Here is a 24,187-nt window from a genome sequence, read left to right as displayed (position 1 = left end):
GTCCGTCCATACACCGACCAGGACCCGCTCCGTCACGTCTGTCTGTCTTGGGAGTCGGTGTCCCTGTTCACACCACTCTCTCTACACGGACTGCCCCCTCTCCTCGCTCGCTGCCGCCAACTCCTCTGCTACCTCGGTGAAGGGCATCGCACTCCTCCTCTCCCCCACACGAACCCACCTCCACACGCGAAGCAAACACCTACCTTCGTACACCGCTTCAGACTTCTCCCCTCATCTCGTTCCCGTCAGCGCCTACCTAACCCACAACGCATGCGCAGCGCCCGAGGGAGGGAGGAAGAGGGCGACGCAAAGCATGACGGGAACTGTAGTACTTCTATAAACCCGGACTGGAAATTAATTTCAATTTTAAATATTAAAAAATGAGCTGCAAATGCAAGTACAGTCTTATATTTTATGGTTTTTGCTTTGTGAACCGCTCGGAGACGTTCGCCTATTGCGTGGCATAAAATGTAATAAAGGCGCAAGCCTACGCATGTTTAGACAGAAAAAAAAAGACTTACAACTCTCAGCATGCCTCAGCCAGCCGTGTTTGCCATGTTAACTGTTTAAAAAGTCTAATAAACTGTATCCATGCCTGTGTACTACAGTGGCTGTTTTTCCTTCTTCTAATCGTCATCATCCCCCAAACAGGTGGCAGCAAAGGTATATCTAGTTAAAACTACTGTACTCCCTTAAACCCTACCTGCAGCCTAAACCAGAGCTCCATTGAATGCAAACACCTTGTGCATCATTAACTTTCGCGCAGACGCGCTATGCTTTTTATTATCCCGCACAAAGTGTAAAATGGGAGTGGGGATAGAAAGAGAATCCGGGCAAACCAGCCCCCGTTTGCAACTCTGTTTTTATCTGTGCCCCGCAAACCTCTCGCGTCCTCTCGTATGTTATGACGACAAACTGGGTTACGGGCGACTACACCTTCCTGTAGCACCGTTCCTGTACACTCCTTTCTGTAAATCTCTATGGTCTGGTGGAGCTGTGCTGGCGGCCCCTGCAGGTCCCTCAAAATAAATGCGACGTCTCTGCCATATCCTTATAGAGATTTTGAAAGCACAACATACGTATGCATGTATATTAAACTAAGCGAAAATGGCTACCCCAGGCTTGAGCTTCAGAAATCCCATAGGCCCAAAGCCTGTTTTCAGTAGCAGGGCTCAACTACAACCGGAAACTGGATGCTGAAAAGACCACCTGAACAATGTACAGAACTCAGAGTAACCCACCCTGGCAGGTTCCTTAAATCTGGGGTGCAAGGGATTAGAGCTTCCACTGTAGAGAGGTTGGAGCAGCTCTCGTTTTAGAGTAAAGCACTGTTTCAGAGGGGGGTCTAGAACAGCCTTCCCTGCCTCTTGTCCTCTACATTGTGTTTAACTCCCATCATCCCCACTCAGCATGACTTGATTCCACCCCCCAAAACAGTATTTAAAATAGGGATAGGGATAATCATAACTTCAATAACCTTGAAATCATGTGGTTTTAAAAGGGGATTATAGAGCACTTCTCACTAACTATATGACACCTCCAACAATTAGCCAACTTAAACGTTTGTTAAAGAGACATTGTGGCGTCCAAAACAAAAGTGTCTGCTGAATAATACAGATACCGATGCCATAATGGTGGTCCATTGATTAGATAAAATAGGAAATTCCAAGAGCCTAACAGTGCCAGACAGACTGAGTGGACCACCAGGATAGCTTGCATAATGAATAATAATAATAATAATAATAATAATAATAATAATAATAATAATAATAAAAATAAAAATAATAATAATTTATTACCCGCCTCTCCCTCTGGATCAAGATGGGGACCAACACCAAGCACAATATAATACATAAAATTAGTTAAAAGAGTATATAAACCAATACAATATTAAAATAACAATCACAGCATTTTAAAATTCTTAGGTTTAAAATTACTGTTTAAAATTTAAACAGTACGCCTACCGGAAGAGACTAGTCTTTACAGCTGTCTTAAACTCAGAGAGAGCTTTAAGCTGACGAATCTCCGGCAGGCCATTCCAGCAGAAGAAAAGTTCCTCTGGGTAACAATTGCCAGTCTAGTTGTGGCTGACTGCAGTAAACCCTTCCCAAAGGACCTGAGTGTGTGGGGCAGATTGTATAGGAGAAGGCGATCCTGCAGGTAACCTGGACCCAAACCATGTAGGGCTTTAAAGGTAATAACCAACACTTTATACTTCCCCGGAAACTAATTGGCAGCCAGTGAAGTGATTTTAAAGTTGTTGTAATATGGTCACCCCTAGGTGTACCAGTGACCAACCTGTCTGCCGTATTTTGAACTAGTTGAAGTTTCCAGACTAGGCACAAAGGAAGCCTTATGCAGAAGTCGAGCCTCGAAGTTACCAGCGCATGCACTACTGTCTTTATGTCTTCCAACTCTAGGAAGGGGCGCAGCTGGCTCGAGGGAAATCTCAGAGGTATGTTAGTGTTGGGGTTAAACTTCAGGTTAGGGTTGAGAAGGCACAGCTCCCCTGGCTGCAAGCATGGCCATGGAAGAGCGTAGCAGGGCCAGGCAGATTTAGTGGAATACCAGGTCCGCTTGCATGCTGACTTTTAGTGGTTTGAGGGAAGTTTCAGTGTTACATTAGAGTTGGGGTCAATCCTCAGGATAGGGTTGCTCACTGGCTATGAATTTCTTTTGGTACAGTAGCATAGGAAATCTAGAAACACCCTTTGTTTTGTTTGTGTGCATAAACTCTTTGAAGCTATACCAAGCTCTCTAGTTTCAGTGTGGCTCAATCCTGACTAGGGTGTGAACCTCTGGAAATTGCAATTAAAATTCAAGTATTTGTTTTAATTCATCAGCATGTTCTTTTCCAGAAAATCATCTAAGACCCAATTCACACTTCAGATAAAGGCATTTTAAAAATATTTTATTATCCTTCCCACACATGCCCAACTAAAACACTAATTCAAAGAGAAAGCTCCATTTTCACACCCATCTTGTTTTGATAAAGGTTCAGCATTGGGTGGACCTCTTCTTTCAGGAATCTTGCCACCTGTTGTGAAGGAAGGGAGAAAAGATTAGCCCGAGCATATTAGCCCTTTAGGGCACAATCCTATGCATATTTAGACAGAAAAAGTCCTACAACTCCCAGCATTCCCCAGCCAGCCATACTGGAATGTTGGGAAGTACAGGATCTTTTTCTGTCTAAACGTGCATAGGATTGTTCTCTTACTCTGTTTTACACACCACCTAGTAATCCAGAAAGGCTTGGATCAAAATGTACAGGAAGAACAGCTAAAGGATAAAAAAAATGGATGCATAGATTTGTCACTGCTGAAGCTGATGAGTTAATAACTAAGAATAAATAGTAGTGGTACAAAAATGAAATTCTTTCAGATTCAAAAGATATACCAAGAATTTTGCTCAGACTGCTCCTGTTGAAGAATGTTTACATGGGACTAACAATATGCTAGGCATTGTACACAAAGAACTGGAGATTGTTTAGGAGAGATAAGAACAAGCTCTATCCCGGGCATAGGGAAGGAACGAACTGGCTGGCTGGGAGGAGCCAGAGGCTAGGACCAAAGCAAAAAGTTTGTTCACATATTCCTTACCTGTCCTGGGCAGTGAAAGGAGTTAACCCATAATGGTTGTCTCCTTCGCACCGGATGGGAATTGACTGATCCAATTACAGACCTCCCAAATCACATTAAACCAGTAAGACAAGGTGGGGCAGGCCATTCAGAATAAAAAGTCAGAAACAGTTTAGAAGAAAGTCAAGAAGGAATGGATGAAGGAAACAGCTTAACTGAATAGGGAAGGAGGGAGAGTATGGCAGAAGGGGGACAAAGCAGCAACAGATGAACTTCGGTGCATTTCTATGCCACCCAATAGCTGAAGTTTTATTGTATGAAATGAAGTAATAAAATGAGTGCAAGGGGAGACAAAGGAGGAAATGGTCATGCATGCTGATGAACTGCTACTCCCACTATCCCTCACTATCGGCCAGGCTGGAAGGCCACAAGTTCCACAGCCCTGCTTTAGAATGACTATAGCAACACTGGGCCTGCTCAGGAGACACCTTAAACCCTGCTGGTTAAGGCTTTTGGTTAAGCAGCAGGGTTTAAGGTGTCTTGTGCGATGCATTTTGCTAAACCCTGCTCGCTAACTAGAGTTGGACCATCTGCAGCAGGGTTAGCAGCTCTAACCATAGCTTAAAGTGTTATGTACAACAGCTTGGCTTGTGGTTAGTGCTAACCCCAGAGAACCACAGCTTCGCTAACCACAGAGCCTGAAGTGTCGTCTGAACAGGCCTATTAAAAGGCCTTCAAGTCTTCTTTGTCCTTCTTACCTGCTGAGAAGCACGTCCAGTAAATGATGTGGGCTCCAAGAGAGTTTCCAGCTTCCCTTGGATAGGGCTGAAGTAGGGATCAGCACGAATACGTGCAATGAGATCATTATCACCCCCTTCTTGCTTCACAACAGCAGCAGCTTGTTGGGACAGAACCCGTATTTTCTCATGACAATCCTAGGAAAAAGAAATGAACAACACATTATTAATAAATTAGGAAACATGCTAAATTTCCTTCACGGAGGGCAGGGGGGCTGCCTTCCAGCAGTGGGCAGACCCAAAGGGTGACTTGCCACTCTGAAAAGTACAGCACAATCCTATGCATGCATACTCAGAAATAAGTCCCACTGAATTCAATTGAGTTTATTCCCATGTAAGTGTTCATAGATTGCAGGAAGAGCATTTCATGTTACGAGCCACAATAAGAGTCAGGGTTTCACGTATCTACAGCCCTCCCACAATCAGAAGCCAATTACCATTCCATCTGAATTACTTGTAAGTAAGCATGAAATATCTGTAACCCCTCATGTCACCCAGAAGGAAGATTGAATACCAACCTCAAATCAAATGAAGTTCCCTGAGGAAAATGAAATTTAAAATTTCTTTTGTAGTCCCCTCTCACACACACACACATCATATAGCAGTAAATTTTGATCTTTACTGATATATAGATGTGTCTAGATGGGAACATCAGTAGGCAGACTTTAGCTGTGATGGAGCAGCAGAGCAGAACAGGTCACAATTATGCATTTTCTTTTTACCTCTGCTCCCAACAGTTGCCCAGAACTAACCAACTCTCAAAGAGCTAACAGCCAAGGATTAGCAAGGACTACTATTAAGCAGAAATGAGGGCTTCCAGAACAGCATGAACAAGTCCTTGTTAATCCTAGGCTGTTTGCTCTTTGAAGCTTTGCTGTTTGAAGCACTTTGCTCAGCACTAGCTAGTTGGAAGCTCTTGGCAAATGACTCGAAAGTCACTTAGAAGCAGTGAAAAAGCCAGAATGTGTGAGAAAAGAAACAAATAATAATAAGACAGGATCACAGGCAAGGGGGTATGGTGAAGGGAATGGGGCCTTGCAAGGTAGACTAGGAACGGGGCAGGTTAAATTAGGTCCATGGGAGTTCCCCATGCTTGCTTGATAGGAAGGCAAATAATGGAGAATAAGCTTGCCATTTTACAGATTTCCCAAACAGCAGCTCCATGTCTAGATTTTGCCTTCCCTCTTTGTAACGGGTTATACAACTTGCCCACTTTGGCTCCCGTTTTCAAAACCCTTGATTTAAAGCAGAAAACAATCACTAGCCCTTAACTGCCTTCACTGTATCAACATACAAGCTATTCCACTTTTGCAAAGATGGGTTTGTTTGATAGTAATATAGAACAGCATTAATGCCTTCCCAGGAGGATGAACTTGTAAAAAGCAGAGTTCTGCAGACAGCCTTTCTTCTTTACAACATGAGGAGATACAATTAAGAATAACAACTTTAAAATATTGGTTTCATTATCTTTTTATGATCCTTCTATTCCTCATGTATAATGTTGAGCCTGTGAATAAGAACCTGAATAAGAATAGGAATACATACCTGGCGATTGCCCCCAGCTTTCACCATAGCCATTATAATGTTTTCTGTGGACATGAAAGGCAACTCCTGTTGAATACGCCTTGCAATTACCTAAAACAGCCATAAAAAAAGTAAATATATCCTGGATCATCTCTCTGTTACTCCTCATTATGTATTTATTCAAGGAGGGATCACAGCTCAGTGAAACACATGCTTTATATGTTGAGGGCCCCAGGTTAGTAGCACCTGTTGTAAAATATCTCTCCCCAAGACCCCAGAGAACTACTGTCAGCCTGAGTGGACGCGACAGAGCTAGATGAACAATAAGGCAGCTTCTACATTCCTGGACAGCATGTTCTTGAACTCAAGTGTAAACACTTTTATAACTACCATTTAAAACTTCTTTGTTTCAATGCATTCCATACTGGTACAGGCTTAGAACAGGAAAAATAGTAATTGTTCCCTTATAGGTGCATACGGATACAATGTTTAAAACAGGAAGGCACAGCAGATGTTTTCCCAGCTGCCTCCCAGCTTCACAATGTAAAATGACAGATGTACTAAACAGTGAATCAAATACTGCTTCAGTTGTTGGTTTTTTCCCACCCCCACCCCATGCTTCAGGTGTGTGCTAATAAAGATGTTTAATTTTTAAACATAAGAATTTAAAGAGGATAGCAACATTATTCGGGAGATGGGTTCAAGATATTACAAGTGTTAGACAACCAGCACTGTGCAGTTGCATACCTGCAAAACTCTTTTCTTTTCCAGAGCTTGGCCCTGGAAAATGGTTTGTTTGAACCTAACATGGCAAGAGTGCTTCCAAAGCAGTCAAACAATGTCATGCCTGTAAATACCCAAGGATACTCCTTTTAGAAGTCCCATGTAGCAACTCTTTATCAGGCTAGCTTATTTGTTATTTTAATTATTTATGTACTAAATAACGTTTATTTATTTTTTATGGTTGATTTGTTTTTTTTATAATTTAAAGTTTGTTGTAATCCCCTTTGTGATGATTTTTAACTGAAAAGTGGGTTAGAAATCTATTTTTAAAAAATCCATTGTGGAGGTCCAAATTTATTTGCCCAGCTTTCCTTTTGAAGGTCGGCCACATGCAGATATTGCTCAGTAGTATTTATGGGCTTCTACCCCACTTGTAAAACCACCACTACTCAGTCAACTGTAATTTAAACAGCAGATGTGAATATGATTGCTTTAAAAAAATTCTAAGAACCCAGTACTGGAAGTGGGGATGACAGTTTACGGCAGAGTTTTACAAATGTCATGAGGGAATTCTTTCCATGACCGTCAAGGAACCCTTGCGTGTTGCAGAGGAGTCTGTGAGTGTTTCAGGGTTTACACATCATTTATGTGGGATGCCGGCTAGGCCTGTTGTTCATCACTGTCATCCTGTGTTGACACATCCTGTGTTAACTGAGAGTACATCTACAACATGTCCATCACCCAGTGGTTGTGCATTGCAAGGAAAGACTAGTAAGGGGAGACAGGCTGTATTTTGGTAAAGCTTGTCTGCCATTACTGATCTCAGTGAGGAACCCCAAATAAGCTTCCAAGGAACCCCAAGTCTCCCCAGAACATAGTTTGAAAAACGATTTTACAGGAGTGCCCACACTTCCTCTACTTTTACTTCTTACCTTGGGATATACCACAAGACCTTCAGAGATATTTTGCAGGGTGCTAAGTATTATGTCAGCAGTGAGGAAGGCCTCAGCTAAACACACACGCCTGTAGAGGGGAAAGGTCAAAAGAGAACCAGGATGGGGGAAAATATTACCGTATTCTCACAGAAAGGAGAGTTTTAACAATTCAGTACCACCTTTTTCTTCTTAACTTGCTTGCTAGTCATATTTTCCCCAGCAGACAGAGTTTTAAGGAACATTTTACTGGGCTGGGCTTTTAGCAATTAGTTTCTTCAATGGCGGACTTGTCACTCATTGTGAATGATGGGATTTTCAGTATCAAAATTATTTTTAAAAAAACCTAATCCAGCCTCTAAAAACCCAGAAAAGTCAATCTACTTGGAAAGAGGTTCTGGGTCTGAGATCAGAGCACTGTCTTTGGCCTTGGATCCAGGAACAGCTTATGGCCTCCCTGACGCTGTCTAGGGGCCATAGGATTGCTCTCTTAGATTGTATTTTAAAACATTAACCAAAAGCAAATAAATTCAAGACAGTAACAGAAAGAAGATGGTACCACGGTGCTAGTTAAACTTTACGACAGGAAAATAAAGACAGCTTAAAAGTCTACAAGAACAGACATTATTAGTTGTTACAGGTCTCTGCTAGAAGAGGTGACTCTTTGCTGGGAGTGACACAACCCAACATCTTTCTTAGCAGACTCTAAGCATTTCCATAGAAGAGTCCTTTTGTAGGCTTTATAACTTTTGCTCTTATCTAATTTGCCCAGCCTATTTTATGTTCCTTATTTCTAAATTTCAAGTAAGTGTGTTTAGATATGGGGTACTGAACAGACCATTATAGTGACAATGGTTAGTTTCTTCCTTTAACTTCAATATCTAGAGTATCCCTACTTCATGTCCTAGAAATAAGTATCAGGAATATACCTGTTTGCACTATCATCCAAGGTACGCTCAAACCACTGCACGGAAGCCGTCTGAAGGGGATCCAGGACCAGAATCATAAGGTGGCGAGCTAAACTGCAACAACGCTCTGAACGCATGGGATTCCGTTTATAAGCCATGGCACTTGAACCTGTATAACAGAGGAAAACACAAGGGGGAAGAGTATGTGGAGGCAAAGTAAATTAAATTAGGAAAGTTAATATAGTGTGCCTTTAAGTTCCTTCTTACTGTTAGTTTTTTTTTTAACTTAATTTTTTTCGAAAGCAATATTCACCAATATACAAGAATCTTGACTAGACAGCAGTTTGCACACAAAACTGAATACATTTTGAGTTTTTCCCAATATGGTGGCATTTGAAGTCAAGATTTACTTACTGTATTCAGTTTAAACTACTTGCAAATTAAGTGTTTCTGTATAGCAGTACAACAAGGCTGTTTTTCTCCATAACCACCATTCCTAAATTCTATTCAGACAATCACCTAAAATGGGTGGGCAAACATGTGGCCCTCCATGACCGTTTCTGTGGGACCCTCTTTCCCTGGAAAATCACTGCAACGGAGCAAGGTTAAAGCCTCTTCGCCACTGCAACCTTGAGCAGCATCACTGAGATAGGGAGGAGGCTTTAACCTCACGCCTATTGCAGCGATACTCAAGAGAAAGACAATGTGTGCTGTCCCTGTGTGTTGTCTTTCCCTGGAGAACTGGACTTCCACTAGCCTGATGCTCCAGGGAAAGAGGGCACATGAGGAGCCTCTATGTGGGCCTTTTCCCTGGAGAATTGCTGAGATGGGGGTCGGGTTAAAGCCTCCACCCTACTGCAGCGATCTAAAGCAGCATCACTGTGATGGTGTGTGTTTATGTTTAACCTAGTGGTACTACTCAGTTAAAGTCTTTTTCCACAGGGATCTGCAGTAGGATTTGGGGTGGGGGGAAGAGTGTATGCACATGTATGTATGTGCTTGTGCGTGCATGCATGTGCAAGCGTGCATGCATGCAGTTGTGCCTATTTACCGAGGGTTATTGTGCCTATTTACCCACCAGCCATTATCCTATGTGGCCCTCAGACTGAGGGAACTTGTCCACTGGGAATGAACAGCAATGTGATTTCAGTTTTCATTCTCCTACCTTTCCTCCACACATGAGAAGAATGAAATCTTCTGCTCTCTCCTTGGAGCAAGCCATAGTTCCATGTTATATCCAAACTTATAGAATCATAGAATGGCAGAGTTGGAAGGGGCCTACAAGGCCATCGAGTCCAACACCCTGCTCAATGCAGGAATCCACCCTAAAGCATCCCTGACAGATGGTTGTCCAGCTGCCTCTTGAAGGCCTCTAGTGTGGGAGAGCCCACAACCTCCCTAGGTAACTGATTCCATTGTCGTACTGCTCTAACAGTCAGGAAGTTTTTCCTGATGTCCAGCTGGAATCTGGCTTGAGCCCATTATTCCGTGTCCTGCACTCTGGGAGGATCGAGAAGAGATCCTGGCCCTCCTGTGTGACAACCTTTTAAGTATTTGAAGAGTGCTATCTGTGAACTGTGGTTTGTTATAACCAATGTTAGTTAACAAATCAAGATCTGAAACCATGATTGTAAAGTGCCACGTGCACTGATGGCGCTATATAAATAAATAAATATGATTTCATCCTGGCATGTTTAAAGTCACTTTGGTTGGAATAAAACACATTTTCCCAGAATTCAACCACAATGTGGAAATGGGATTTGCTTTAAAAGAAAGCTAATGTTTTCACTCTCCCTATATAGATATTGTTTATTAATATATTAATAAACTGAAACCAGCAGTATATAATATATTGGTCTGTTTAGACGCGATGCCAAGCTATAGTATTATGTGCTACAAGAACAAAGCTTTGAGAATCCTCAAGTCCTTCCTCTCCTGAACACAGTGATTCCTGCCCTCCTTTCTAGGCTTTAGGCAAAGTATGGCTTGCACACAAAACCCAGTATGAAACTATGGTTTTTCAATCCTGCTTTGAAATGCAAGTACAAAACATAGTTTTCCAGTTTGCCTTAAACCAAGGGTGATAAAAGCAACAGCTTTAGAAATTTACCAATGGGTATTTTCAAGTTCCATTTCGTTTCAGGGGAAATTATGTGTACACATCTTCTCTGCAATGCTCATTTACATACAAATGGTGGGATATAAATTTGCCAACTGATTCTCCATGAGACTTTTTAACATAATGTTCCATTTTTATTTCACTTTTAATCATTCGATTATGATATATAATGCCTTAAAATATATATGCAGCCTCTCATAAGTGCTACTGTAATAAAGAGCTGGGTAATCAATACAAGTTAAACAGAATAAACAAAACAAAATCCTGTTCCCACACACACTACTTACCAATTTGTTCTTTCTCAAAAGGTTCCTCTATTTCTTTGAGGTTGGCCAAAAGGCGAATATCAGTACATATCTGAAAACACACACCAAGAGTGAGTTCACACAATGTTCCTAAACAGTATTAGCATCCATCAATATTTTTCCATTGCTAGCCACTGGGAAAAAAGCAATGAGATTTCTCATTAAAGGACTAACAGTGCAATCCTATGCATGTCTACTTAGAAGTAAGCCCCACTGATCACTATGGGACACTCTCTTCTAATGATTGCAGCCACAATCTATTACACAAAAATGCATTTAATCATCTTTTACCCCTCGTTTATTCCAAAAGAAATGGGGAAAGCTTGAATAGGAGCTTCCTGCCAAAATATATGCATTTGGATCTCATCTACTATAGTATGAATTTGTCACAGAGAGCTAGGGATCCCATAGGTTGAAGTACAGAATTTTTAAATCTGTATCTGACCTTTGTTTCACCCTATGTACCTTCCTTTCTAGGGGAAGAAAGGAAGGTACATGCTGCTACAATTGATTGGCTTTAGTTTCACCCCACCTGATATTCTAAATTGAGTTATGCCACTGGCTTCACATGATCACAGGGGAAAACAATGCAGTATGGGTTGTTTCCCCCATCCCCATGCATGACACTTGCACGACCACTATTACCCAATTCGCTGCATCATGTGTTGCCGTGTCATCTGAACCCAATGAGCTGAAGATGGCTTGTAACCCACCCCACAACCCCTACAACAAGCCATGGGTTGTGGGGTGGGTTAGAAGCCAGCACTGTACCACCGCATGCTGAGTTCAGATGACACGGCAACCCGCAATGCAGCATGGGTAATTATGGTAAATTAGGTAAATACTGGTGGGATGAGCAACAGGGGAAACAGCCCATATTGCATTGTTTGCCTCACTGATTGCATGAACCCGACCACTGTGTTCATTCTGGAGGGAAGAACCTACAAATATACAATCAACTCTTCTGCTAGTGGTCTTCTGTTGAAAAACAAACAAACACCTATGCTTGCTATATTCCACTCTACATCTACTGCTAGAATGGCAGAGAGAAAGATTTTTTATTTCTAACTCACATCTACAGCCTGGCACCATGGTTCTTCTGGGAAAGATAAACCTGCTTGCCCATTTTATCAGCCAAGACAAGTGTTAGGAGTTATAATTAACTTTTTTTCTTTTTATTTCCTTGGCTGAATTTCTGGGTAGTTTGCATATATTAATAATTAAAACGGATGTGATGTGATCTTAATGTCTTGTTCTTCTTAACGAAGCTACACCAGAAGTGTGTGGTAACCCTCTGAGCTGGGTGGACAGAAATTGGAAGCTGGCAGAGTTGTAGATATTTAAACCCAATGGTAAAGCTGGAGGAGCAAGACACCTGTCTAATTTGACGTACCTAGTGACTTCCTGGGTCAAGAAGAGGTGTAAGACTCTCAACATCACAGTGACCCTAAAGTAGAACTGGTATAAAAGCTAGCATCTGACTTGTATTTTGACCCTTAAGAGTTTACTGTCACCCTTGCATTCACTTATAATTCAATAGGGTATCTCCCAGACATCAGATGTACTAGACAAATCTGAGTTAAACAATGAAGAGAAAAACATCTGAATGGGATTTATGTTTCTAGAAGCAGGAGTTAAATTAAGGACCCTTGGTTTTAGGAGCGTGAAACCACCTAGAAAAGCAATTTGTGTGCCTGTGCAATTCAAGTTATCATCCCACAGAATCCTTTTTATTAAAAGTACCTTTACATATGGAGCTCAAAGTAGTTCTTACCTTATGTATGGACGCCCCTAGACTTGCCAGAACAGACAAGACTTCAATATCCACTTTACGACTGTACGTCTGTCCTGTGACAATATAAGCCCTGAAAACAAACACAAAAATAAAGTATCATGAAGGTCAACAGGGCCCATTAACAAGGCTGAGTGAGCATGCAACAATGTATGAATATCACATATCATCAACTGGTTCCTTGACCCTTAGTTCATGCTTGAACAACAGGGTTAAGATACAAAGAAGTTCAACTGCAAAGCCACATTATGGAGCAGAAGTTGAAAGCACACTTTCTCCCCAATAGGTCCTAACTGTTAGCTCTAGCAACAGGAATGTTAATAGCAGAACAGAATTTGAGTTCATCCACAAAATCACAGAGCTGATCGTGTTATAAATGGAGAAGGGCCATAGGTTAGTGATAGAGCACATGTTTTGCATGCAAAAGGATTTGATTCCTGGCATCTCCAGGGCAGGGAAAGACTCCTGTCTCAAACCCTGGAGAGACGCTGCCAGTCAGTATAGACATAACTGAGTTGGATGGAGCAATGGTCTGATTCTATATATTCTGTGTTCCTAAGAATTCACTGTTCAGCACATCCTTAGCATTAAGGCAAGGGAGACAAGTTAGTTTTTTTGTTTTTGTTTTACATACCGCTTAAATCCCGCCATTGCAGTCACCAGCCTGTCCAGCTCCTCCACCTCAGGGGAAAAATAGATAGGAACCTCAGAATGCAGTGACTGAAGTGGGAATATGGATTGTGCCACAGAACACATTTCCTCCTCAAACACCATTCTAAGCCCTGCACGTTTTGCTGATGTAAACACTAACTTGCCCAATAACTCCTTTGCTTCTGCTCCCTCAGGTACCGTAATTCTTCCATGGTCCATGAAAATTTTATCCCAACACAAACCCAAGGAAGGTTCAGCTTGTTCCTTTCCTGATGGCTAAGATGGATTCTTGATATATTCGGACTGTTCTTTTAAGGTCACGTTTCTTACAGTTTCTGCTGTTTTAATTTTTTCAATACTTTTTTTTGGGGTTAGCTGCTTAGGTTGGATGTTCACTTAAAAAGACATCCTATAACTATTTTTAATGAATACACAGATTAATTAATAAGCGCTTTCAAACAAATTACAATTGAAAACTGACTCTTGCTGGAAAGGCTTACTTTATCATGATCTCCTTCAAAGAGCTGCAAGAAGCTGGCCTGGGTGCCAGTGGTGCCTTTCACACCACGAAATCTCAATTCATCTCGCGCCCGTTCAAAATTGTGAAGGTCCATGCAAAGATCCTGGATCCACAGGCAACATCGTTTACCTACTGTAGTTAGTTGTGCAGGCCTAAAAACACCACAAAGAACATAACTCAAGAACAATCCCATACAGGTTCATCCATATTACTATCAAGTGACAGTACTAGTTGCTCTGGAGCATTTCTATCATAATTATTTTAAGAATTTTCATGGGAAAAAGTAACAGAAGACACAATCCTAAGCAGTTTTAAAGAGAAAACTCCCAGCCAGAACGCTGAGAGTTGAAGGACATTTTTCCGTGTAAGCATTCATAGGATTGAGCCCCATGCATTCAGACTCATTGGTAAACAATACTGTACAGGTGTGCAAATTCACTGCCTTCATCTGCACTTTAAGATCAGAGGCCATTCTCATTAGTCTACCTGTGAACGCGGCTAGATGGGTGACCATTTAAGGCCCTTTCTGCAGTGGCCCCACACCTCTGGAATAAGTTGCCATCAGGGGTCCGCCAAGCCCCATCATTGCAGGCTTTTAAGAAGGCCCTGAAAACATACTACTTTGGCCTTCCCCTGGTATGTTCACTGTTTTCACTGTTTTTAATGCCTTTTTATTGGTTTTATTGCTTTTAAAGACTGTATCATTTTTTAATTATGTGTTTTATTACTGTACGCCACCTTGGGATGGCTCTTGCCCTGAAAGGCAGCCAAGAAATATTTTAAATAAATCAAATAAATAAATAAATAAACATGGCCTATTAGTATCATAATACAGACACTGCAGTTCTTTCATCAAGCCAGAATGCTGCAACCTGGGGTTCAAACAAAAATGGCCTTTGTCTTTATATTTGAGATAGCTGAGTATAGTCTATGATGTGTATAAATATTTTAATTAGATAAATATTTACTTTTGGATTAAAGCTCTAAAATATGGATTCTTAAAAAAAAATTCCTAAAGTGACTGAACAAAATAAACAGTACAACACATTTTCTAATTATATATAGCATTAGAGTCAATGAAATATGGATTACAATAAGTGATCCTACCTTATGCATTTTCAAGCAAAGTCAAAAATATGAGAGCTTGCAAGAATTCCGAGCAGAGGGATACTAGTGATATCATCAATGTAGCAGGCCTATGTCTCACACAAAAATCAGGAAGCTGTCTTAATTGTAGTAAAATCAAAAATGAGGAGCAGACTGACACAGCAATGATTCATTCCTACTGGTCTTCCACCAGACTTCAATTTTTATTTTGTTTCTTCCGTTTTGTTCTGTATTGTTTTAAAGCTACCCATAAAATGGAAATCCAGCAACTGGTCTTGTATAATCCTAATAGAAAGACATATACTATTCTATGATTCCAAGCAATGCCTTCTAGAGTACTGGAACACTAATATGTAAAAATTAATTATGAATTACACACATGTGCTTGTGGCACTGGGAAGCCTGAAAAACTGTCATATATTGAATTGCTTGTTAAAAAACAGGGCTGGATTGGCTGTCTCAAATTGGATTTTGCAGAAAGTCTCTAAAAAAAAAGCCCTGTGTAATTGCTGGTTAACTCAAAGGCCTGGTTTAGACAACATGCTAAACCATGCTGCTTAATCACAAAATGGTTAAAGGAATGCGTTATGCATTCCCTTAACCGTTTTGTGGTTAAGCAGCATGGTTTAGCATGTTGTCTGAACCAGGCCAATGATACTTACTGGAATGGTGATCCATTTTGCTGTAAGAATGGCAACAATTAAAGCTCAACCTATTCAACCAAACAAGCAACTCTAAATAGGAAGGCAGGAATGGCTTCAGTATTTTCCAAGTCTGATTAGATAATAGTATATTTATTATGGTGATCTGATTTGTGCGTGTGGGTACAAAGGTGTGTGACAGAAGGGGTCTCGTATTAGGAAATAGACCAATTGGTCACTGAACTGGCATCTATGTCAAAGTAACTGTTAGTCCAACAGGCAGTAAAGAAAACATGTTATTCTTATCCAGTGCAACTGGATGCATGGCATCTAAATGCTATGAGTATTTTAACAGCACTGAATCTGGTTTCACACAGTCTGAACTATTGGCTTAAAATCTTCAGCCTGAGAGCACTGAACTCAGCATAAATTTACCGAGATAAAAGGGCCCCTAGCAATTGCGGTTCATACACTTACAGGTGTTCATCTCATAAGTTCTAACTCAATTACTGACCTCAGTCATACACAGAAGCAGCTAAAGATCCACTGTTGGATAAAAGAGATAAGGTAGAAATGGTAGCAGCATCCACAGCATTAAATGAGTACATCTATGAATGACTTACTGATAATGAGTGAAGCCCAAGGTAGGCAAATCAGCATACTTCTCAGCAAAGTCTGCTAGGCGGCTGATCACTCTGGCGAGCTAGCAAGGGTGTGCGGAAAGGAAAGGAAATGAGAATGAGTGGAAACACGGAATTATGATTTACATTTTATCCCACCATTCCTCCAATGAGCTATGGGAAGCGTACAAACTTCTCCCCTTCATGTACAGGAAAGATGGGGAGAAGCTGTCAGCAGCTGTCAAATACTTAAGCATTACAATGGGGTGAGGGGCAAAGGAGAAAATAAATAATACAGCTTAATCTGATCCATTTTTAAATGCAGTAGAAGACATTCATTTTTTACTTATGGCATGTGCTAATTTTGCTCCATATGAAGCTCTAAGCAGGAGGTAGCAATACTCAAGAAGGATGTTACTTCAGCTGCTCAATGTTGCCTGGGCAACTACCAATGTTTAGCTCTTTTCACAATTCTGAGAAGTCAGAAATAATATCGCAAATTGGAAAATGGAGTTTCACACTTCCACATGTACTTCACAGGAAACTAATAGGTGATCAAATGCCCTGCAAAATGTTACTTTTTCCTGGGTGTTTTGCCAATGCCTAATTGTTTTCATTTCCCTAACCTTCTATCCAAGAAGTTAATTTGGGCAAATAGCCATCTGGACATCAACAGCACCTGCCCCTGTGAAACTGTGCACCTCACCTTGGGGAGAAGCAAGTTGAATCCATCCCGAAGAACTATCAAATCCTAATGGAAAGAAAAGCAAAACAGTCAGGCACAACTTTAATAAAGAAAACCCAGTTGTCCTTTCAGATTGATGTTTTATACACACTATTAAATCATATCTTGGCCATATTAAAAAAAGGTTTTCACACTAGCTGATCACTAGGTTTATTCTTTTTCTTTCTGAATGGAGGTAGATATTCCACACATCAACTCAATGTTCATATTCTGCATGTACCTAAGTGGCCTTTTATTTCTCATGTTAATGAGCCAGTGACGAACTGGTAGAGCCAACATGTCTTTTTCCTCTTCAACTAACTCCCCTGACCAGAATTTATTTCTAGCGACACGAGATGATTGAAGCGGAATGTAATAAGTACAGTTGTTTAAGAATGGAAGAAATAAAGAAAGCAATATGCCTCTGTATACCAGTTGCTGGGGAACAGGAGCAGGAGGGTGATATTGCAGACATGTCCTACTTCTGGTCTTCCAAGAGGCATCTATTTGGCCACTGTATGAACAGAATGCTGGACTAGATAGGCCTTTGGTCTGATTCATCATAGCACTTCTTTAATTCCTATAAATGCATGTTTTTAATCAAAGCACAAGAAGACCAGCATTCTGCATCCCTAGCCTTGTGAGAGTATAGAAGTAATGTTAAACCCTGCTTCCTTAAGAGTCAAAACTCTTGCCTTGAGCACTCATTGAGTAGAAGGGCAATCCAAAATTATTCTAAATAAATAATAAATAAATAAACTTGAGCACACACTGTGGGCAAGTGGGAAAGAAAACATCTTAGGGCACAATCCTATGTGTATTTAGATAGAAAAAAGCCCCAGTCATGCTAGGGAAAAGCATTCCCTAGCATGACTGCCTAGGGAATGCTGGAAGTTATAGGCCTTTTTGTGTCTAAACACTCATAGAATTGTGTCTTAAATCTTGGTTGGATTAGTTGGGTTTCTACCCTTTTTTTAGTATTGTTAAAGATACTAAATACTAATTTTAGTGTATTTTCTTATTAGATCAGATTAGCAGGATAGAAAATCAAAGACACAATCCTATAAATGTTTAGACAGAAAAAAATACTACAACTCCCAGCATACCCCAGCCAGGAGCATACAACATGTAAATATCACCCCAGATGTGCCCTTAAGTGACATTTGAGTGCTTAAAACCAGCTGCACGGAATGCAATTTTGGAACATTATTTTACCGTATTATCCCCCACATAGCAGGAAGTCGCTCCAAGGTGAATTATTCCTGCAGCCTTTGGACAACAGTGGGCAAATGTATGTACATGGGCCATTACATCATGACGCAATCTCTTTTCCTCTTCTGCTGCCATCTTGAAGTCTATGTTGTCTAGATTAGCTTCCATTTCCCTTATTTGTTCATCTGTGATGGGTAGGCCAAGTGACTAAGAAAAGAAGTGAACACACACACAAAATTAAAGGAAGTCAACACAAATAAGATGAACAGCTCCACATAATTTGCATACTCCTCTAGGATCTTATTCTTATGACTGACGTGCCCTATGCAACTTTCAACCTTCCAAGGCATAAAATTCAGGAATGGGTGACAGAAATCCTAGTTTATACTTCAGAGATTATTCTTGTTTCCTTTAGGTTGACATTAAGAGTTTCAAGGTTATTAGTCTTCTTAACTAGTTAAGTTTGAAAGAATATTAGGAAACGAAGTATTTTATCATTTCTCTTTTTGAATTTGGTAGATGGGTTGGATCCAGGACCTGCTTTCTGCAAGACGAAGGCCCCTTTTATAAATATGAAGGGTGTCACTCGCAGAAAGTCCCTCCACCCGATTTTTGGGGACCCCCTTCCCCCAATTCTGAAGGGTATCATGACTCTCATGATTGAGGTTACTGAATTGTGTTATTGCAGTTTCATGCAAATGGAACATGGCTTAATTTCTTTTTTAAAAATACCACAAGTTGGAATGTTGCTTATATGAAAACCAAGGGAAACAACATACAAATGTAATTTTTTTTTTTTTACTTTATTTAGTTTTCACGAAGCATAATCCCGCCTAATTAGAAATCTAACCATCTCCCATAACAGACAGAAGGGAGAATCTACTGATGGCCATTACTAACAATTTGACAAAGTCTTGATGAAACAAACAGGTGCATAGTGTGACCGTCTCTCCGCTGAAGATCAAGATCAGAGCTGTAACTCCTTGGGAATGTGATCATACAGATAAATATAACAGCACCCCCCTTTTCACACTAAGGCACAAGATACATTATAATAGCATGTGCCATACTTTTTGAAAATATGGTTCTATACACATAGGAAAGAGAGATGTCTTTTGCCTATATTATTTGATATGTATACTGCTATATAATTAAATAATCATTACAAAGAGGATCTAGGATATACTAGAGACCCCAGCCTCTCATCTTGGCTCTCCTCTCAAAATGTTCTTCAACCATCCTTCCTTAATAAAGTTATAGTTGAAAGAAAATCTAAGGTATGAGAACTACAGCATTGAAAATTCAGCAAACGGTTGCTTAACCTCTTATTCAGTTTGCTTCAGTCCCCTACTACACACACACACATCATTACCACCACCCTATCCAACCAGCCTGTCTCATACATACTATACACATACATACTATACACACCACTGCACTATCCAACCAGCCTCATACATATAATAATGTGACAGAACGTGGATCACACCCTGCTGTCATTTCCAAATGAGAAAAAGTTCCCAGCCTATGTCATTTGCATGCACAGATCTTTCAGTGGCCCCTTAAGGTGAAACAGAGAAGGCAACATAGAGCTGCATTGAAATACAAGCTCTAGGTCAGCTGCCTGACCTGGCTCCCTCTCTGCATTTTAGCTTAAGGTAAGAAAGAAATGAAAGGAGAGCAGCTGCAATAGATCTATGCTGTATCCTAGCCAGGGACTAGGATGAACTGCATCAATCTGGCCGAATGTGTACTCACTCTTTGTTAAATTGTATAGCTCTTGTCCTAACATTTTAGATGGCACAACATTTTAGTTCCTATGATAGCTTGTAGTTCTAGCATTTCATTCTCACTGCAGTACCTAGACCCACCTTATCATTTGCAGTCACTAGAATGTTCTGTTGGAGATTGGCTGTATCAAAATAATATGCAAACCAGAATATAAGGTGCTAGGGTTTTTTAGTGTGCAGAGTGTTGAGGTCTTAATACAGGGGTGGGCATGCAGCCCACAATGGCCGATTGTGTGTTTGTTGCTGCCCCTGAATTCCCAACAATTCTGCTGGGGAGAAAGGCACTCAGGGAGTGCACACCTTGTTTCCCAGCAGATTCACTGTTTCTCTAACAGAATGGCTTATCATGTTTTAGGAAAGGTTTCCAGATAGCAAAATAATTGCCAGGATTAGTTTGTCAATAGATCACCTTAAGATGGTAGGTGGCGAACTAGATTCCCAGAGGATCCCAAGGCTTTCCCATTCATTGAGACATCCCTGGCATGGACCTGCCACATAATGCAACTTTACAACCAAATCAAGAGAAATGTACTATTTAATAAAAGTTTCTGGGAAAGAAGCTAATCCCACTAAGGGCTGAAAAGGTTTAACATTTGGATCTGAAGATAAAATTCACTTTGTTTACTCTTGGTTTATGAAATCCCCTTGTGAGGTAAGACACACATTAGAAAGAACATTACAGCCCGATAACTAGGGTCAATCCCCTCTAGGCTGATGAAGAAATAGGGTATATAAAATGTAACCTAAACCTTAAGAAATAACCTGGTGTCTTCTATATAATTTATACTTACAGAGGATTGTGCAACCAGCATGTTCAAAACTTTGCTGCCTCCCTTTGACAACAAATGAGTTGCACTGAAATGCACACATTTGCTGCATACCACTTTTTCTAGGGACATTGTAATCGTTAATCAGAAGACAGGCAGGGAAGAGTAAAAGCTGAAGCTGTCTGAGATATGCGACACAACCATCTCACAAACTGCAAGCTTCAATGCTGACTTGCCATTATCAAGTTATCCCAAATTTGTGTGCTTTGAAATCTGCTTGCTATTTTAAACTGTTCTTGTTTACCCCATTGGTTGTTGTTTTTTACTCTTGGTGGCCATTAAATATGTAGTTGGGGATACTTCAGCAGTTCTTTTACCTTTCTCATCACAAGTACATGCAGATAGATATCCTATTTTAATTTGGAAAACTTTATCAGATTTATAATACGCAAGCACAGTTGCTGACTATCATGTTGCTGCAATCAGAAGAGGATATTAAAAAGAGATGCAATTTCATATAATGATTCTGATTCAGCAACTAGCACTCACAATATGAGCAGATGCTTATGAAAAGGTTTCACTGGAACAATCCTATGAGCAGAATCTTAGATATCACAAATAAAAAACTACAACATATTCACTAGACATGTTGTGGAATCCATTACATTAAGGGAGCAATCCTATGACCCCAGACAGCATCTGGGGGAAAATAGGATTGTTTGGAAATTGCCTCCCCCCCCCCCCCCACCCCCAATAAGCTGGCACATTTTCTCTGCATCAGCTATGTCTCTATGCTTGGAAATGGAGTGTGGAGATGAGAAAAAGGGGCATTCCCAAGTGTGGGGAGCAGAGGAGGCTGGGACATCGGCCATAGGAGTAATCCTATGGCCATCCCAACCTCCTTTCCTCTCCATCCCTGAAACCTCCACTAGATGAGTAAAATTCCCAGTCTAGTTTAAATGCAGAGTCTTGGGGCACCTTATAACAAATGTATTACGGCATAAACTTTCACTGACTATTAGTCTCTTCATCACATGCATTCAGTGCTATCCTCAGTCGGCAAGTACACATTGGAGTGACTCAAAGATGGCTGTTTCTGTCCCTTTAACAGAGTGTAGAACAACTTTGCTTAACCTAGTGACCTCCAGATCTTTTACACTAATACTCCCAGCATTCCTGACCACTGGCTATGCTAGGTGGAGCTGATGGGAGCTGAAGTCCAGAACATGCACAGAACACCAGGTTGGGGAAGGCTGGTCTAGCAGAAGGAAGGTTGGCAGGTACAGCTTTTCGAGCGAGTGTGTGTGAAAGAAGCTGCACCTCCCCCAAATCCCCTCTGCCTGAGGCTGTCAGCAGCTCTTCGATGCCCTCAGCACATGACACGCTAATTTAGCACCAACACGCACCTTCTCAGCTTGGGCCAGGTAAAGCCAGAGCTGCCGCCAGGTACCGAACTTCTTCCTCTCGCTAAAGTTAAAGGCCATGTCTGGGCTGGCATAGCGCGAGACGAGAGGGGAGCGGTAGCGGCCGAAAGCATCTTCCTCGCCAGCGAGGGCCGGAGTCGCCATAGCAGCGCAGGCAGCCTTCTTCCCTGCAATGGCGCGCGCGAGTGTGTGCGTGCGTGTCTGTGCGTGGGAAGGAGACAAGTAATAATCAGCACGCGAAAGGCGCGGGACTCCCTGAGGACCACCGTAAAAAGGGTGAAAAAGACCCGCCCAACCTCCGGCCTTAACGACCCCCAGAGGCGTGCAATTGGCCAAGCCGTCCGTCGCTACAGAGGCCTCTACTGCTTGGGAGGCATCATGGCAGTCGTCGCTCCTCCCACACGGGGAAGGGGAGGGAAGGAGAATAAATGCAAGTTATTCTTCAGGCTAGTAGCTGCTGCTGCTGCTTCTGCTGCTGCTTGCTTGCTTGCTTGCTTGCTTGCTTGCTTCGGCAAACCAAAACCCACCCCAGGCAGGAAAGCACACGGACCCGCGTCGCGTCCTCACCAACGTTCCTCAAGCCTGATGTCTGCCCATCCCTAGTTTAGGCAAGTCACCTTCTTACCGACTGATTAGTGTAAAGCTATGTCATTTCATTTTACAAGCAGCGATCATATGATTGAATGCCTTCGTACAAAATACTTCTTTAAAAATTAAAATACCAGGATGAAGAGGTTAAAGTGCAGCTTGCTCCGTGCAGGATTTTAAAAACGCTCATCCTGACATGCAGAAACATTGTCATGTGAGTCTCTACTTGCAATGAGAAGCAGTAGAAGCCCGACAGAGGGAGAATGTACAACATAGGAAGTTGTATATGTATAACCTACGTAGTACAACATAGGAATGTACAACATAGGAAGTTCCTCATGTACAACATAGGAAGCCAAGTCCTATGCACATTTTTCAGAAGTGAAATTAGACTTTCCGTGGAATTTACGTGTATTTAAGACTACTGTCCAAAGTTGAATAACTATTTGTTAAAGTGCAGATTGACTAGAAAGCCAGGCTCCCCAGGCACGTTTTGTTTAACATACTAGGACTTCAAAGTAAACACGGGATGCAAAGGATTGGAACTGCAGTTCTCCAAACTAAACATGCAATCCTGTGCATGTTTAGACAGAAAAGGTCCCTACATGACCGGCTAGGGAATGCTAGGAGTTGTTGGGCTTTTTCTGCCTAAATGTGCACAGGATTGAACACTTATAATACCGTGTGTTCTCTGCAATGCCATCCATCGTACTTACTCCTAAACAAATGTTTATATGATGTACTCAGGCCCTATAATCAAAATATTTCAATTTCTTGTTTCAGCAGTGGCTTTCCATTAAAATATTTACAACTGTAGGGTTATACATATTTACTTCAGTCATTCAAATAGAAGGTAAATCCTGGATTATGTTTCTATCATGTTTTAACAGAATGTACACAAACGGCTATGCTGGCTGTCAATGAGTTCAGTGCATTACAACAAAGAGGCTACATATAGAGACACAACTGAAGAGGTTAGATTGGAGTTCTTTTGAAAACTTGTGTAACAAGGTGATGTTGTTACTTAACCAAAATGTGATTTATTGCTTAACTGAACCTCATTATTGAAAGACTGGAAAGTTGCCATTCTAAAACAATTTTTAAAAAAGGACCCTGGTATACATATGGAGGTTGGTGAAATGAAGTCTTGGAACTTAACAGACATGTAAGACCAGTTTCTGAATTCCTTATAAAATCCCAAGTTTGTTAAAGAAGCCCTGCTGAGAAAGGATCAGCAGTTTTGGGAAAGGGAAATATTGTCTTCACCCACGTTAGAGGTGTCAACAAACATGAAAACCTGGGTAATCCATCATAGTTTATAACTTGGGCTTTCAAAATACTTTTGACAAGGCTCCATTAGAAAACTTAGCACCAGCTGGCTAAGAGAACAGGCCCTCGTATGGTATCTGTTTTTAAACAAATCAAAAAGCAGAGGATAGAAAAAAAGACAGATTTAATAATGGAG

The 24,187-nt window shown here is 41.1% G+C and overlaps 2 protein-coding genes across 2 annotated transcripts in view; both read right to left on the bottom strand.

The window, feature by feature from the left end:
* Positions 1-246, bottom strand: part of SGSM3 (small G protein signaling modulator 3) — a 44,242-nt gene extending 43,996 nt beyond the window's left edge. The window contains exon 1 of the mRNA XM_063133573.1: positions 204-246. The gene's annotated coding sequence lies outside the window, so the exon portion shown is untranslated. The remainder of the gene's footprint in view (positions 1-203) is intronic.
* Positions 247-2,897: 2,651 nt separating this feature from the next.
* On the bottom strand, positions 2,898-22,389 carry ADSL (adenylosuccinate lyase). The gene is made up of 13 exons (XM_063133568.1): positions 22,117-22,389; positions 18,157-18,360; positions 16,924-16,968; positions 16,221-16,300; positions 13,830-14,001; positions 13,313-13,359; positions 12,661-12,751; positions 10,869-10,938; positions 8,484-8,631; positions 7,555-7,645; positions 5,921-6,010; positions 4,337-4,513; positions 2,898-3,037 (listed from the first exon to the last, which is right to left on the bottom strand). Exons 1-13 carry the CDS (start codon positions 22,276-22,278, stop codon positions 2,951-2,953), a joined length of 1,464 nt encoding a protein of 487 aa, XP_062989638.1. The 5' UTR covers positions 22,279-22,389; the 3' UTR covers positions 2,898-2,950.
* Positions 22,390-24,187: the final 1,798 nt, after the last annotated feature.

The sequence above is a fragment of the Elgaria multicarinata genome, chromosome 9 (assembly GCF_023053635.1).
Source record: "Elgaria multicarinata webbii isolate HBS135686 ecotype San Diego chromosome 9, rElgMul1.1.pri, whole genome shotgun sequence".
NCBI classification, from domain to species: domain Eukaryota; kingdom Metazoa; phylum Chordata; class Lepidosauria; order Squamata; family Anguidae; genus Elgaria; species Elgaria multicarinata.
Note: the sequence above shows the minus strand (reverse complement) of the source record. Positions and strands in the feature narration are given on the sequence as shown.